The sequence below is a fragment of the Falco biarmicus genome, chromosome 10, assembly GCF_023638135.1.
Source record: "Falco biarmicus isolate bFalBia1 chromosome 10, bFalBia1.pri, whole genome shotgun sequence".
Taxonomy (NCBI): Eukaryota; Metazoa; Chordata; class Aves; order Falconiformes; family Falconidae; genus Falco; species Falco biarmicus.
The window spans coordinates 32,266,912-32,284,469 of NC_079297.1; the positions used below are offsets into that span (position 1 = coordinate 32,266,912).

The 17,558-nt window shown below is 36.6% G+C and overlaps 1 protein-coding gene across 4 annotated transcripts in view; it reads right to left on the reverse strand.

The window, feature by feature from the left end:
• Positions 1 to 17,558, reverse strand: part of PIK3C2A (phosphatidylinositol-4-phosphate 3-kinase catalytic subunit type 2 alpha) — a 53,961-nt gene that overhangs the window by 15,151 nt on the left and 21,252 nt on the right. For 2 of the 4 annotated variants that reach the window (XM_056353321.1, XM_056353319.1), the window contains exons 5-19: positions 15,420 to 15,540; positions 14,651 to 14,762; positions 14,044 to 14,123; positions 13,876 to 13,939; positions 11,222 to 11,365; positions 9,092 to 9,134; positions 8,791 to 9,004; positions 8,589 to 8,711; positions 6,787 to 6,954; positions 3,626 to 3,734; positions 2,732 to 2,874; positions 1,921 to 2,109; positions 1,371 to 1,464; positions 1,008 to 1,102; positions 509 to 689 (exon numbers count right to left, since the gene is read on the reverse strand). In XM_056353321.1, the coding sequence (XP_056209296.1) occupies positions 509 to 689; positions 1,008 to 1,102; positions 1,371 to 1,464; positions 1,921 to 2,109; positions 2,732 to 2,874; positions 3,626 to 3,734; positions 6,787 to 6,954; positions 8,589 to 8,711; positions 8,791 to 9,004; positions 9,092 to 9,134; positions 11,222 to 11,365; positions 13,876 to 13,939; positions 14,044 to 14,123; positions 14,651 to 14,762; positions 15,420 to 15,540 (1,880 nt within the window). Of the gene's footprint in view, positions 1 to 508; positions 690 to 1,007; positions 1,103 to 1,370; positions 1,465 to 1,920; positions 2,110 to 2,731; positions 2,875 to 3,625; positions 3,735 to 6,786; positions 6,955 to 8,588; positions 8,712 to 8,790; positions 9,051 to 9,091; positions 9,135 to 11,221; positions 11,366 to 13,875; positions 13,940 to 14,043; positions 14,124 to 14,650; positions 14,763 to 15,419; positions 15,541 to 17,558 lie in introns of all 4 variants that reach the window. The other 2 variants (XM_056353320.1, XM_056353318.1) reach the window with 1 other exon arrangement.

Below are 17,558 nucleotides of genomic sequence, written 5' to 3' on the forward strand. Positions count from 1 at the left end.
CTGGACAAAGCTACTCTTAAGAGAGTGTTTTAACCCCTCTGTGTCAAAAGGAACATTAGACATTTTAATAGCTAAACCAGCAGGTAAAATACATAAGCCTAGTAGTACAACACTAATCACACAAGTTTGTGGGGTATGGTTTGGGTTTATTTTTTTTTTTACTGAATCGGATGATAGCATCATAGTATCAAACTGTAAGTTCACACCACTAGCATATAAATAGATATCCTATTCTTTTGCATAACAGGTTTAAATCCAATTCCAGTTTATTGTACACAGAAACCATCCTTTCTTACCCTTTCACTTCACACAATCTTATGTTTTAGATGACAAATTTGATGAACATCACTTTCATTAAGCCATTAATGTTAAAATGCAGAGCAATAGTTCTTCCTATATATTATACGTAACATTTTATTGATCTTATATTAAAAAGGCAATTAAGTGAATTGTTTTGAGATTATACTCTATCTAATCTTCCTAAAGAATATGAAAAATATATACACACCTGCCGAGCAGATCCACTAGTTTGCTTTACTCTTTCTGCCACCATTCCAAAAAGCTGCACCAGTCTGGTCTGCTTCTCCAGCTCTTCCCTCAGCCTTTTTCCACAGATTGAAAGGAAAGCTCCAAGAATTTGCTCATACCTTACACCAAACTTTGTATCGTACAGTGTATCCTTAAGAAGCCTGAAATAAAGAATTTAAGTTAGATTTTCCTAAGGAAACTACTACAAACAATGCAATATTAAGATATTTGAGTATTTTTATGAATCAGTACTACATACGTCTGAAGTTACTGATATACAGGATATAAGAGGCAAGAAATTTGCATCTCATGGAGGTACTGGGGTTTTTTTTCATGAAAAACCCAACAGGATATATATTTTGTATACTCTCCATTCATAGCATTCATTGTTATGAACTATGACATAAGAATATCTTTTCTGGAAACAGTAATCCTACAGTAAACACATTACATAAGCAACAGAACAAAGAACACCTTACCAGTATAGATAGTGTGCTATTCGAATGCTTCCCAATGCCCGAGCCAAAAGAAATTTGACAAGAGCACTGTCAAGGTAGGTTTCATACTTCAATGCCTAAATACAAAGAAAATGAAATAAATTGGTTCTGGATTTAGTTCTAGATGAAGACTGAGATTTTATGACTAATGCACAGACAGAATCACCACAAATCCATGACAGTCACAAAACTATTATTTATCCAAATTGCTTTTCCTACTATGCATTAAGGTCATTAAGCAGAGAGGCATGCAATTGCACTTCTGCTGCTAGTAATCAGCCATTTCTTTGGGTTTTCAAAACAAAACAAAAAAATTCTAACATCAGTGTAGGCAGAAAGTCTTACCTGTACGAACTGAGGGAGGAAATCTGTTAACTCATCATCACTTAATGTCTCTATCCAATTCACAGCTGTATTTCGTACTTCCTGGTCAGCAAACCTAGAGTCACCACAAATCCACATGAAGTTTATTATGTTCATGTAGGATTATTTTTTTTTTATATCAGCTAGATAAAGACTTAATATTGATTTTTCTGTAACAGCTCAATAAAGGACCTATAAATTTGAAGCCCTTCATTAACTAAGATGCAAACGTGTGTGTTTAGGACAAGCATAGTTATCTCTCAAAACTTCTCGATAACTTGGCTGTACAGCTTGCTAACCTGTTGCAAATTAGATCTCAGAATCCTCATCGCTATTGCTATTCACTAAATGATTTGGTTAAGCCTACATGAATAAAGTAAGCACACGTTCTTCAAAACTGAGAAAATATAGCTATTGCTACAAGAAATTAAAAAAATATTTTCCACAGCAATGGCACTCAGAATCTTTCACTGAAGAAGAGTTATTTAATGCACAACACACAGACAGAACTTATTTACATTGTTTTTCTTACTTTGAATCAAGTAGTTCCAGTGCAGCCAAGGGTGATAAAGGAGGCCACTGGTGAAGTAGCGAATATATTTCTGGAAGACTTGCCCAGTCCCAGTGAGGGGCACTAACCAGTATTTTTGGTAGGCTACTAGTATGACTATGACAGTAATGTCTCTTCTCCCACAAAAATTCTTTGTCTTCTTTTGATAGCCTGCAGACAAAAACATTTCAGTTTATAACACACACTACAGACAGTCACCTGAATAATACCCATGCTACTGGTCATTGTATACATACAGATAATTTAACATGCAAAATGGAATGAAATTAAAATGGCTATTTCCTCCACAAAAGTCAAAACAAGAAGCAGAATGAAGACCCAAACATTACAGAAACAGTTGTTCAGAGTTATAATTTGGGCAGGAAAAAAACCCCAACAGTTTTAGTATAATCTGAAATAAACCAAAACGTTAATGTTAGTTTGGTGCAGATGAGTGGGAAAGCCTGCCAGATGGCATACAAACACCTACTGCTGAAGCTGCCACTGCTCCCTGTAACTGAAAACCTGCCAAGCAGATATAGGCATATGTAACAGGCAGCCAAAAGGTAGCAATCTTGTAGAAGGAGAGTACTGTGACACCATAGAAAGTAAATTCATTAGAGTCAGCACTGTTATTTTGCAAGTTTAATTCAATCTCTTGCTTTAGTTCTCTATATGTCTTCAAATTCTACTGCAACTATATTAAGGAAATTTAAGAATAAATAAGCATTCCATACCCTAGCCACAAATTGTCATGTACAAAAAGACCATAGCTAGAAGGAGATGTACATACCCAATGGTATTATCCTTAGAGAGAATGGTAAGGAGACGTTCTCTCAGTGGTTTTTCTAATGTTTCTATGGTATGATGCACAGTGGTCTTTGCTGCTTGAGGAATTTTATATTCAATATCAAAAGCATGGGATGGGAAATCAATCTGAAAAAAAACCCGAACATAATGCAAGTTCCTCAGAACAGTACAGAAAGCTCACACTTCCACTAACCACAGTTATTTAGGCACCTGAAATCTTTAGTTCTACATGTGTAACAGTTACTGTTTCCTGCTTATTTTTTTCCCACCTCAACTCTTCTACATAACTATGGTCCTTAAACATATGACAGTTGTGTTGTTGCACAATCCAGCAGTTGGAGTACTCCTCAAAAGTGCAACGAGGATGCTTAGAGTGGAGACTGATCACGGAACGATTAAAATCTGCACCAGTAGTTTGAACTCAACCACCAGCTCCAACCATGTTTTGGGACTGCTAGGCCATGCCTAACAAGGTCTTTGGAGAGAAAATTTAGAATGAGGGGTGCTTATGTTCTGTAAAGAAACTGGAATTACTGTTGTTTGGGTCTAGACATCTCCCATCTCAGCATACTTTTCAATAAACTGCTTTTCAAAGATGTTCTCTCCCAGTAGCGACACCGTGTACTACCAAGGCACTGCCAATGTCTCTTACTCCAGATAACGATTCAGTAACTGGTTTGTATACACTTAGAGCAGCTTTCCACAATTTTGTCCTTTATGTTGAGTAATCACCATTCTATACTGGCTTTCAAATATGACTTAGCAATATTTACACTCTCCCCAAAACATTAATTAAATCTATTACCACTCACGTAGGAGTTACAAGTTACAATATTCAAACAAAACGTAGCCAGATAAAGTCAGAATTATACCTAACCTGCAAAACTATTCTTTCCGTATTTCCTTTCTTACTGGCCATCCCCGACACAAGACGCGGATGTGATGAGGTCCACAGTTGCAAAAGCTTTGTCCCACAAGTTAACAACCTGAGAAAAAGCAGCATGTAATTAGCATCACAATCCGTTTGCTTCAACAAGAAATTATTAAAATACTATCTGGAGAAGATCAACAGTCACTACAAGGAAACAATTCCAAAGTATTAGTGTGGTATAGGAAGGCACTTCAAACTGTGTGTGTTTCTACTGCAGAGATAAGAATTCATCTTACGACAACTATTTCAACATCCATCTTCAGAAAAGAACACAGGAAATCAAACTGCACTAGCCAATACAGTTTGGAGCTTAAAAAAAGGGTGCTAAAATCATCAACTGTCAATTTATTTCTTTTTCACTGGATGTCTTCTGGACTGTAAGTCCTTTAAAGCATTGCATACAACTTCTAGGTGGAAAAGGCAAAGTGCTGACACAGATGACCCAACTAAATTAAGTGCTCCCTGTTTCTTACAGGAGAGAAATAACACTTTTGTCTCTGAGGAATGAGCTGAACACACACCTTCCTACATTCTCAAAGAGACACCAGCATAGGAATATTATAGACATCACCATCTGATACGTACTTTCAGAATCTAAAAGTGTTTGTATTTGCCAGTCTATTCCCAATATTAATACCATTTCCAACTGTAGTAATGCACAACTAAGGATACTTCATAAATCAGTTAAGGGCTAAATGTTAGGTACAGAAAATGTTATTAGTCTTTAAAAATCAAAATACGGTCTCAAAAGACTGGTTGAAGGCCAAACCTTAAATACATTTTGAAAAATGCTTTTGGGTTTATATGTGTTTCAGAAAAAGAACAATTCTTTATATGTAAATATTGACTAACTGGGAGCTTATGATGCCAGTAAAAATTACTTAATCATGTCACTAAAATGTAACCAAATAGCTTGTTCTTTTTAATAATTCTCCAGTTTAACGTACATGCCACAGCTTCTGTTTCATCCGCAAGCAAAGATATTTTAAGCTACCCACACACACTCTTCGTCTGAAGAGATTTTCACTTGACTATGGATTCTTCCAAAGCACATCCATCACTTTTTTCTTCCTGTGTTTTAGTTCGCTACAAGTTTTAGCTCCTGCCTGCTAGTGATGCCATTCTCAAATTTAACTAGAATATTTCGCTAGTATCTTTAATAACCTAGGTCTGAATTTAATTCATGTAGACTGTAAGTGGATGAGACCACTAGCAGCTCTACAGCTGTCACATACAAGCCATTCAGTAAACTCTGGCACAACGCATTCTATTGTAGTGCTCTGCACAAACAGAAAATACAGTTTTCTCCCCAAACTAACTGCTATGAGAACACCACACAGCATGAAGACAAGATGAATTTGCAATTCAAATCAAAGCAAAAGCTATGTTTTCAATCAAATACTGTGAAATGTGGTATTTATATGAGAGTCTGAAATACATTTTAGCAGAGGGCTGAAATAAGCATCATTCATGAAAATAAAACCAAGTTTCAGTGGAGACAAAGCAGCTGCCAGCCATCTTTGCAACGCAAGAGAGTCTAAAAACTCTTTAAGCACCCTCAAGCTGTTGCAATTGTCACCATAAAAAGAGGAAGCAGAACAAGTAGAGCCATATTAGTACCAGAGAACAGAAGCCCACATGGAACAGATGTAAGCAATACATCAAAGTAACAGTCCAGGAAAAACCTGGTTGTCTTTCTGCAGCCTTGGTTGACAATTAGATAACTTAAGCTTCCAATAAGACCTAGGAGTTAGAAGCATATATAAATCTGAAATCTTAAGCATAAATCCTGAAGCTGTTTTGCAATTGTGTCATCATTTGCGCAATATCGTGCCTAATTCTGGCATCTGCGGTTCAAATCCATTGGTTTATGTTTTGCTGGAATAGCTACTGAAGTGATAAACATTCTGGAATACACCTCATAAAAAACATTTCAAGGACAAGACAACTAGAACAAATCCAGGAACACTTCACTGAGGAGAGTTATAGTAGGGTTTTCATTCTTAGTGAAAAAGGTATAACAGGATCCAGTAGTTGTACTTGAAGGAAGGCTAGTTCAAACTTGAAATACATCCTAAGTTGTTAACAGTTGTTAATTATCCCTTTATTTTCATTATTTTTTTTTAAATTAAATCCAGCCCTGAATCAAAAAGACTAACTTCAGCATATCCCAAGTTCTCTATTACTCAAAAACATGTTGATGGAAGAAACTGCTTATTTTTCTTATCTATGAAAATATACCTATACCTTAAAAAAACATCTATTAACAGTATTTTTATTCTCTTGGTAGCTTATATTTTGCTGCCATATTACCAGATTTAGGAACTTAAGTGGTTCTTTCCCAGTGACACGCTGGAAGCGTAATGCATTGTTTACCTGCTCTTAAGAATTCTGTTCCATTTCATGTTGCACTAGACACTACTCCTGCTGAAACCAAGGCTTGCTGCAAACTCTTTCGCAAGTTGCATTTTCTATCACCGTGGCTCGTAAGTTGGCTGAGAACTGGCTCTTAACACTTATCTGCTAAAATATATATGAATACCGACTGAACTGCCTCCAGGCAGTATAACATACTCTTAGGTCTTCTCATCAGGTGTCAGAACTCATGAAATGCCACCTACCAAGACCATACTCCTTTAGTAGAGGGGAGACTATACATACAGTACAGCGACACCGGCACATACTTTCCCTGCATATGACTTACAGGGCAACACGTGAATGTCAGTGGACTCCTTAAAGGACAGCTTGAGTTATGCTTACACACTGAACTGCTGCATAGTTACAAACAGCTGGTAATACCATGACCTCTTTTGGCCCATGTTGCTATGTACATTCCCAGCAAATAAAACCACTTTGATCCAAGCAATATTCAGCTTCCTCCAGCAGGTAAATTTTTCAGCTAGTTAGATGGAAATACTGCGACACAGGACCATGTTTTGTACCCTATTTAATTCAATGCATTATTTCTGTAGCAATATAGTTTACAATTCTTACATGGCTACTACATTCAATGGCAGAGAAACGGTTACTATTATTGTGGGAGTGGAGTAAGCTTTATATGGAGTAAATCATATTAATAGTCTTACCCATATATTTTGGATACTTACCGCCTAAAATCAAAAAGAGGTAGAGAAACCTGACCCAAAATTTCTGGGCCCTTTCTCTGCTTATTTGAGTCAGGAGAACTCCCACTACTTTGATTTAGGATTCCAAACAAAGTCAGACATAAGACTGATTCTAAAGGCAGCTGTGAAATTTGGATGGGGAAAATTATTCTGCAAAATAAAAGTATTAAAAGTCAGTCAGAGGAAAGACAGTTGTTAGTAAATTACAGGTTTATCCATATAATCCGTTGATGCCTCTTTCTTTCAAAGAGTTACTTAACATTGAAGAACAAGCATTACATGCGATCCTAATACACTCTCACTTTATCTCCTATATCAGGTTGCAAAACCTGCTAAATTACACTTCTGCACTGTAGCCAGATTTGGAGCAACCCTTTTTAATCTTTGTCTATTAAATCACATTCCTCACACAGAACCGTACTGTCCAGCATAACCAGTCTTCCCACTCTACTCACTAGGACACACACAACTCCATGTTAGCTGCCTCCTAATCTCTCTCATTTAAACAGCCAGCTGACAAGTTCCCCAACCACATAAAAAAAAAAGTAATCTATTAAGAACTACTGAAAGCTAAATTCAAATGATACAAAACCAGCACCCATAAAGAAAGCAGCTGAGGAGTATAGACCTCACTGAGCAATTTAAACTCAAATTTTTGTTTAAACTATTTTTATTGCTTCAAACATTCTTTAAGCTTGATTTTTCCTTAACGTGTCAAAATATCATTCTAAAAGTTACAACAGCATATTACTAAGCCAGTTACACTATAAAACACCACAAGTATATTAAGCAGCTTATAAGCAATCTAACACATCTTCCACTGTAATACACTAGTACTTGCCAGCAAAAGATCGGACCATTAATCCCCTGCATCATCATCAGAAAAAAACCTAAAGTAGTTTGAATACCCTCCGAAGGTATTCTAGAACCTGGAACTCTCATTCCTGGTCTGAAACAATTTGTCACTGCACACTTTCAGGGTATTCCCCAGGGTCGGTCTCTGACCTTTAAAAACAGCCAGGAACACAGATACAGAGTAACACAGAGCTCACCGGAAGCTCCAGTTATGACAGGCCACCCAACAGCGATGAAGTGGGAAAGAGTAAGCTGTGCACAGGTAATGAAAAATATTTACCCCTCCCAGTTAGCAGTTATCATCTGCCATCCTCTCCCCATTTATCCTCCGCATGCCCTTCTTTCTTCCCTTCTACCTTCTCCCCCTGCCCCATAAAGAGAAACTGAAGTTTAGTAGCTCAAACCAGACATTCCCATATGCTACAGACAGGTACTCTTAAGCATTTATGCACTTGCTCTCTCTATAGAAATATTCCTAAATTAGACCTTCCAATTGAGATACGAAGTTGTTACCATGTCTTTGAAATAAAAAATGATTCAACATACATGTTGGTGAGTTGCTTCTCCTCTGCACTTACATAATTTAAGCACCGCTCATAAGCAAGCTTTAGTCATCCTTCTTTAAGCAGCACAAGCTGTTGCTACTACAACAAATGCTATGACCTTTGCATCTCCTTCTAATTGTATACTACTAACACATTAGCACAGGGCACTTGTCCAGTGTTTCCATTCCCACTTTAAAAGTGAGTAGAGAAATACCGTTTGGAAAAATATTTCTGATTTTTATCAGTCAGTCTCAAACATTGTTCTTTCAACACTTCAGATGGAAGCAGTTGTAAGGGTTGCTTGAATGTATTCAGCAGCTAGCTAGGAAGGTACAAGCTAAACCAAAATACTTTACTGAGTTTTAGTACGCTGAAGTCACTTACAGTTCATCCCATTTAATCAAGTAGAAGAAGTTCTTGTATGTGCCAACCTTCTTGGACTGGATAGGCTTGAACAGATCTTTTCCATTATGGGTCAGAGAACAAATCAAGTAGTATTTCTCGTAACTAGACAAGAAAAAGAAAATAAATTAAACAAAAAAAAAATATATAAAAGGATGAATTTTACAATTAATAAATTACTCACTTTGATACCCAACCAGGAGAAATTCCATGAGCAGCAAATATTGTGAACTGGAGATGTTCTGTGGCAGTCCATGCTTCCTTGGTACTCTTACTATCTTTTGAAGAAATTGCTGCAGAACTGCTACATGAATTCACGTGGAGTTGCAGAAGGGCCTCAACTGCTCTTGTTAACTGGTCTATACTCACTTTCAGAGGGTTTTCAGGCTGCAGTGAAACTAAATTATAATTTATCTTTAATTCATATCTTCCTAAAGCAGCCACCTGAAAGCAGATTTTAAATAAATTTTAAGAACTTTACTCACCAGATGAGCTCTTGCTAGTGTCATCACCGCGTTTTAAGGATACCTATACAGTAAAGTTAGAGCAAGTGTCAATACTGAGAAACCCATACTAATTTTCCATCTGTCTTAAGTATCTTGTACAGAAGCTACAAGACAGCTGAATTAGGCTGAATTATAATCTTAACTCTTGAGGAGCTTTGAGTAAACGTACAGCATTGCAATTTCTACATCATGCAGCAACCGTTCACCATGTTCAAAAGCTCATGTTTTGTCAAGTCACAACTGTTTTGACCCCCTTCATGAACTCTTAAGACACAGTATATTGGAATATTGCTCAGGATACTCTAGCTTGTCCAAGTAGAGAGAAAACTCAGGACTGTTACAGATGAAAGCAGAAGCTGTTAGCTCAGTTACCTGGTAATTTCAGTCTGAGCAGCTGTTTTGTGGCATTTGTTAAGGTATCTTTTGTAGGCAGAGTAAGAATATATTTATTGAATAAGAGAAAGTGTTAAACAACTGAGAAAACCGAAGTACTGTAAGTACTGTTACTTTGTACTATCTGCTATGTCTGCTTCTTGGTCTGCTAAAATTGAAGTCTAAACATGATACAGTATTACTGCAGTGTCTAGTCTCAACAAGGACACTGTTGAAGCCAACCGGTGACAAATCATAGGAATTTACTCCCTTCGTAGTAAGGAAGGGTTTCACACCCAATCAAACTTCTGGTAAGACTAAAGCTTTTCATGAAAACAAAGTTTGTGATTCAAAACCAAACCCCAGTGAATTCCTAATACTTCGGAGAAAGTATAAGAGGTTTGCCACAACTGCTGCAGAAGAATTAATCCTCTCTTTTAGTGTATTAATTGAGCATCTTGTTAAAATTAAGTTTTAACTAACAAAAAATTTCATATTCTTATAGAAAAGATGGAGAAACTTGGCAGGGGGTGGGAATCACATCACTTTCCCCTTTGAGAAAAAACTGTCACGTGTCCACCATACATGTCAAGTAGTAAAAATACTTTAGCATGACAGGATGCGTGCGAAAACTGTTGAAACAGCACTATATTTTTAATTTTCTACTGGACAATCTTTTGTTTTGTTTAGCTTTTTGGCCACATCTTCCAACTACAAAACAATTACTTAAAAATTTTAAAAATGAAATCTAGCAATATCTTACATAAAGTCTAGATGCAACTGGCTCCAATCCTCACAGCAATTTCATTTTTGAAAACAATCTTATATGCCTCCATACATATCCTACTGGAGCAGCATCATCTTTGAAAGTTTTTTTACACTACAATATAATCATTTCTACAGTTTTCTCCTATGAAACATTGAAGAAATATTTAACATCTTGTATTTTGTTGTTTTCCTAATATGTCTTCTGCATTTCCCTGCAAGGACTTTAGTTCTTGTGACAACTATTTATTTGATCTGTGCATTTTGCAAGACTCCTGCTCAGTATTACAAATATATCACTGAACTGATGAAGCCAAAGTGAGTAGAACAGCCTATGAATCACCACCCTAATAAGGCTGTAGGACAACAGAAATAGCACCGTAACACCATTTAACTTTGTTTGCACACTTCTCCATTTAACAACTGTTTTTGGCAACGTGACTTGAGACCAGCTCTCCTCAAGTGAACTGTTCATTTTGATCATCAAGATCTGATCTGTTTAAGAGATTTTATTTTTGTCCATATGCTCAGGAACACAGAAGCATGAACTGTTAAGACTTTTAAGATGCTACTGCTATTCACAAATACTACACAGAAAATACATGATGTGAATCCCTTCTTTAAGCACAACTGCACTGATTTTAGAGGACATAAGCTAACTGTTCATTTCCCTCAGTCAGATTTAGTAGCATCTGCTGTGACACAGGTCTGTAATTACAGAACTGGAAAAAAGTGTTTTAGAACTAGTTTTAAAAAGTCACTATTCAGGAAAGGATTCCAAAAGCAAGCCATTAACACCTTAACAGCAAAGAGATGTTAAAATATACGGAAGGTTATCAGGTAAAATAAAAAAACCCCATATAACCCTGACAGAACTGTTGCTGGTATTTGCAACCACCAAAGATTATGAAATACTATTTGCCAGTGTTACAAAGCATACCTCAGAAAACAATTTAGAGTATGAGAGTTTACCTCGGCATTTTTAGTCCTTGGAAGATTAACAGCCCTCCTTAGCTTCTTTACCGATTCCGTTATTGCAGGAGTCTCTACACAATCCAATGTGGAACAGATTTTTCTGACAGTCTTAATTACATGATCTACTGCTTTATGCTGGTTCTAATAAGGAATGTACAACAGAACAGGTTGATCTGATCATAATTGTGAAACTCAGTATTCCTTTAATTTTACATTTGCTTAATGAATTGCCAAGAAAATTTCATTATGAAATGCATAACTCAATTAAACTACAGTATAACAATTTGATTAAACAAAAATCTCAGTATTGAGAGCTTCCTTATAGCTCAGTTATCAACACCAAAAGCCTAGTAGCACGGGTTCTAGCATGGGGTCCCAAGAAACATTAGGCAGTTTCCAACCATTTTTCTACTAAGCTGTTGGCAGACAAGTATTTTCTAATTAGATACTAAGCTCAAATTCCCTCATGGTGTAAAAAAGAACATGTACTTAAAAAAAAATAATATTCAATTAGTGTGAGAAAGGAATGCAAGAGAAGCAGTGTTTCAATTTCATCCCTCTTCAAAAAAGACATTAGGTTCAAGTTACAGTTACACTACAGTACAGCTTCCATAATGGAACTCATCTTTTTTACTGAAATTTACTTTTCTAAGAAGTTTGTTGCAACTTTTGCCTTACATAGTATTTAAACGGTTCTTCCAGATGAAGCAATTGCAGACTGTCACCTTGGAAAAGGAAGGGGAGTTTGCACACTTCAAAGGAATTTTTTTTTGGAAGGAACAGATCTGCTTCCTATCAGAAAATGAAAATGCTGGTAGGCTACTAAATACAAAAAAACCCAACACCACAACAAACAATATGCTTCTAATATTCCCTTCCTCCTCCTCTTCAAGTAGAGGAAAAGCAACTTAAAACTATCATATCCTAGGTTTCTTGGGTTTCGGGTTTTTAATAGAAGCAAAAGGCTTCATCCAGTTTTAAAGACCACGTGTAGAAAATGAAAATACTTGCTTCAAAATAACTACTTTTTAGAGGCTTAATGTATAGGGTTGTAAGTGCTTATAAGTCATTGTGAAAGAAACAAGTAAAGAAGGATTAGTGTAAAACCCTCACAGCAAAATGTAAACCGATTCCCAAACCCCACCCTCCCCAGATATAAGTCTCATGACCTTCTTAGAAGTGCATAGCAAAGCAGCCATTTGAATCAAAACATTTTTGTATTGGGAGTTACCTGGCAACAATTAACTTTGTCTGGTAAGAAAATAACCACAGAAGTCAGAACACATTGTAAATATTTAAGCCATACTTTCCAAGCTAACACTTTGAAGGTAACAGATGTTTTGACACACAAAAAGCAAAATTTCCACCACTATTTTCCTCACAGGCTCTCAAATTAATCTCAATAAACAGACAAAAGATAAGTATTCAAGTGTCCAGTGATGTGAAATCAAAGGCTGTGTGCAAGTTACTTACAGATGACCCTGGCTCACTCTGATTAGCAAGTGTCAGCTACTGAATACGCACAGGAACTCACTTCAGGAAGTAAGAAATTTGAAATGCAACTGCTGATACTTGGACCTAATTATCATCACCTACAAGTTACATCTCCCACCCTCAGAAAGATTGTAGAAAGAGTAGAATATCAAGTCTGAATTGAGGTGTTTTGCATTCCTCACCTCGGCCTGTGAAATCACAGTTAAACAAGCTAAAGCAGCTGCAAGACCCAAGCAACACAAGCACCACATACCAAGGAGCAGTAACATCTTACTCTTCTACAAAGACTGTGTTCACAACTACCCTTCAACAAGGTGAATCACCATCAAGGGAATTAAAGAGCGTTAAGGGAATATATAAATAGCAGGGACATCAGCTTGTTCAGACCTGCATTCCTGGAGAGGTAAACTTATGTAGTGGAAATGAAAAGTATTGTAATTAAGTCATTCTTTTCAAGACTGTTCTTAGAGAAACTAAGAAGCATAGCTACCTGATGTTGAAGTATTCAAGTCTCCTAGCTACCTTACTATCAGGAGCTGAGCTAAGCTTCTCCTTTTGGAAATGAGTAAAGCAGGTTACTTTCAGCTAGCACTTGGGAAATCATTCCCAACTATTCGACATGCAAGCTGTTTTAAGCTACCTGCCATACACTGAAATTGACAATGGTTTTGACAGTGTATTTTAAATTAATCCAGTAGTGCAGAATGAGATGTTACTACACTTTGTGTAACACTTACTTGTATGTTGCAAACGTGCTTCAGTTTCAACTCCCATTGAACACAACTGTTACTGCTCACTTTTGTAGATTTTTTCCTGTTACTAATATTCATTCATGGCTCACAACAATGGGTGCAGTCATGATTCAGGATTTTGCTTATTCCCCTAAATTAATCTCTTCCAACATTTTTGAGGAAAAGGTTATTTTGCACCCCCAGGACTTGGAAGATACATTAAGAATTGTGATGATTAAAGTAATCATCAGTTAGCAAGAAAAGAGCAGTAATCTAAAAATCCATTATTCCAATTTTACATTTGACAGCTTGTTCAAATCAGTTTTCCCAAGAACACCTGCAAGCCTTTCCCCCCCCCCCCCAACTATCTCATTATTAAACTTTCTCATGCTACTTTTAGTTCAGCAATAATTTACGAGGACTTACCTCATTTTTAAGAGCTATATTGACTTGCTTCTGATACACATCAAGAAGCTCTTCAATAGAAGACCTGCAAGAAACAGTAGTTATTGAACTCAAGTGCAAGAGCGTAATATAACCCCAGTCAGAAACTCAGCAGCGGGCTCGATTACTAAAATAACCACATAACATTACCTTATAATAGGTTCTCTGAAAGGCTTTTCTACTTTGTAGAGGTGTTTGGTTAGATGTATGGGTGTGCTGTCATCATCTTCCTGCAATAAAATATGAGATATCAAGTCCAGTTCTCACCTTTCTATAATTTGTAATACTGTTTTAGAAGTTTCCCCTTCTATTCCACAGGCATTAGTAATGAAAGATATGAGGTGAACTCTTCAAAGGGGAAAAGAACTAATTAATAGCCTACGAAACAGGTACACATTGGAACTGAGGGAAGAAACAGCAATTGAGTGCCATATCCAATTAAAGTAAAAAAACTGTTCAAAACATCTATTTAACTCTGAAACTTGTTGCTTCTCTCAGGCCTCAAGTTTAGTCCTAACGCTTGCATACTTCTTCCAGCTATAGTACTTAGTCTAATAAAGAGATATTACCCATACTTACATTATTTGCCTTGGAAAAATTCAGTATGTATGTCATTTCCTCTCAGTAAAGAACACAATTCCCAACACCAAGAAGACCCAATGCTTTGTTAACACCACAAAGAGCTTACACCCTCAGATCCATCAACTCTGATGCAAACTCCCAGCCTCTTGAAGATTTACATTGCTGCTGTACTTACTGTTCGTGCTAGATCTCTGCATATTACACTGTGGGTCAAGAGCTGCAGTTTGATTTCTGTATCCCACTTCCGACAGTTCTGAATATATTCATGACTTCCAACACAGTGCTTACTGTTAAACAAAGAAAGCTATAGTTACACCAAAACTATGCAGTGTTCTTAAAAACTCACATGAAATGTTTAAGGCAACCTGTTGGCTCAAAACAAGGAAATGGTGAATCCAGCTCTGTACCATACTTCTTGATCTGATTTTTACTTCTGCAGAAGCTTTAATACACTATTACAGATACCTATACTTTTGCTACAGCTCTTAGCTACCATGGCTAATGGTGACACCAAATATTTTAACCTAAAAAATTAATACAGATTTCTAAACCATTAAGTTTTGGGGGAAAAAAACCAAAACAATCACATATTATTCCAGATTATTAGAATTCATCAGTAGGTTTTTTTTTTCCTGGTTGCTGGGATTTGAAGAGCAGCCAAAAACTACAACATCCATTACAGAAATGCTCTAGAATTCTGCATCTAAAAGAACTCTGCATTCAACACAGTAATGTCAGCTTAGAACAGATTTCTAGGAAGATGCTGAGACTCTAACTTGCTGTATCCCAGAGCAACTCTAAAGACTTCTGATCTTTGTGTAAAGTGTGACTCAATGTTTTTAACATCTCCGCTTTCACACATTTATTTGTTAAAAATATACTTCCCAGTAACTGTGCCATGAAAAAGCATGAAATTAAGTATTAATGAGAAAGAGTTTGCTTACTTCTGTAAAACTTCTTCCTGGCCACAGACTTTCAGGATATAGCTGCCAATGTCCACTTCATTCAAGTCATCATGCACCCAGCAAAGCGCCTGCATTATTATAAGCTCAACAGGGGAACTCACTGTTTAAAAAAATTACGTCTAAAAGTTAAAAATACAAATCTATAGCAAGTTATATTAACCTATGCTCACTCAAACTAGTAATTTAATGATTTTTATACTTGTAGTAAAGACTTATGCTTCTATAATATCCTAAGTTTCATAGTTTGATCTTCAATTTTTTTTCCTCAAAGAAAGGCATTGTTGTAAAACCTGCCTGTAATTTAAGAAATCAGTATTTTTTAAAAAATTACCGATATACTGCAGTCACTTGACCAAAAGCACAGAAACAGCCTGCAGTCTTGTTTTCCAGGAGTTTTTATATGACAATAGCTTTTTTAATTACAGATTTGGCTTATTTAGCACAGACTTCAAGTAGGTAAGTGACCCTGGAGCTGCTTAAAGTTTAAAAATCACCATCTGAAGAGCTGAAAATTGAACTTCTCTATTTGCTCTGCTTCTGAGGAAGTATCAGCTGTAGCAGAGGTAAACCGTACTGATAATCCTTTCTTTTACTTTCCATTTCTCTAGGGCAGTTTCCACACTGTACAGATCAGATCTCACTAAGCATCACCAAGCCTTTGCAAAAAGCAACTCTTAACTATCAGTACTTTCACATCAGGCTCCAAGCATTTTTTTGAAAACTCTCTCCCCTCCGTTCAGCAACTACACAGCAACAGAAATAATCCCAGCCAAACCCAAAATCCATCCCCCTACAGCCACCAGCTGTCACTGACAAAAAGATACAGAGGTATGTTTTAACACCAATGTTTTAAGTACAAAATGTTCTCTACCCCTCACCTACCTAGTTTCTCATCTTCCACTTTAAAACATTCACAAATAATGTCACTAGATTGCCTCAACATTCTGCAAAAAACACTGTATACAAGCATTTTAATTTTTCATCAGTACCTTCAGGGTGGGGTTTTTCCCCTCCAGGGACCTTCCTAGTTTCCCCAATTCTTCTTTTAAGAAAGAAATGTTACTACCATGGTTTATACAGAAATAATGCTAAAATAATATTTTCTGCAAGGTAACACAAGGTAACACAAGTGCTTCATCTCATTAACAGATGATTAATTATTACAAGCACCGAGGTATTTGATGGCATATGAAGAACAAGTATGTGGAATTCAAGAACAAGGAACGATAAGTACTATGAACTCAGAAACACTAACTCATTGAGACTATTTAAGTTATTAATCTACAGCGAAACTGCTGTACTACTTTCAGCAGAAAATATGGTGGTTGATAGAGAAAAAAGATGCAGGAACAGTTTATAGGCTACAGTCACAGGCTGCATCGGCACAGGTCTCAGCCCTGCAAAGCCTAGTCAAGTAACACAAAGATAATGTTACCAACTTTTCCCCACCCTCTGTTTTGTTGGAAGATATTCATTCCTTGCTGACAACGCAGCGATGGCTCAGGTAGATTTGTACTTCTATGTAAAGTCTAACGAACAAGTGCAAAATGAATAGGTATACCCAAATAAGCTCTAAAGTTTATCTGTTTCCCTTCTGGGCCCTTTCTACACGTTGACCTGTCAGAACTCTGGAAGGCTGCAGCTCCTTCTGAACTGCAAGACTGAAAGCCATACTAAAGCAGTTCTAGCATTACAATGTTAAGGTATGTAACAATTTGATCAAGAAGAGAAGGAATTAAAGGAAGAGAGTAACTTTAAATATGTCTATTACTAGTCACGTATGAACTACAGATACTTGTCTTCCATAGCCAGTGAAAGTAGTAGTTTGATTAGTTTTAGCATCAGAAAGAAAGCAGAAAGCACAAAGAATAAGATACGTGGGGCTACAATGCAAAACACATTCCAAGGTATTCACAAAACTTCTAGAAATTAAGGGTTGAAGCCGTAACATTGTACTTACGCTACCAAAGCCTTTTGTAGGCAAGGATTAAGCCTATAATATTAGGAAAATAATCTTCATCTTACAGATTAAGAGCAAAAACACTTCCTAGGCTACACTTACAGTGCACCTCATTTCCCAATGAAGGAGTATTAAGTCACGAATGAAAACTCTTGTGC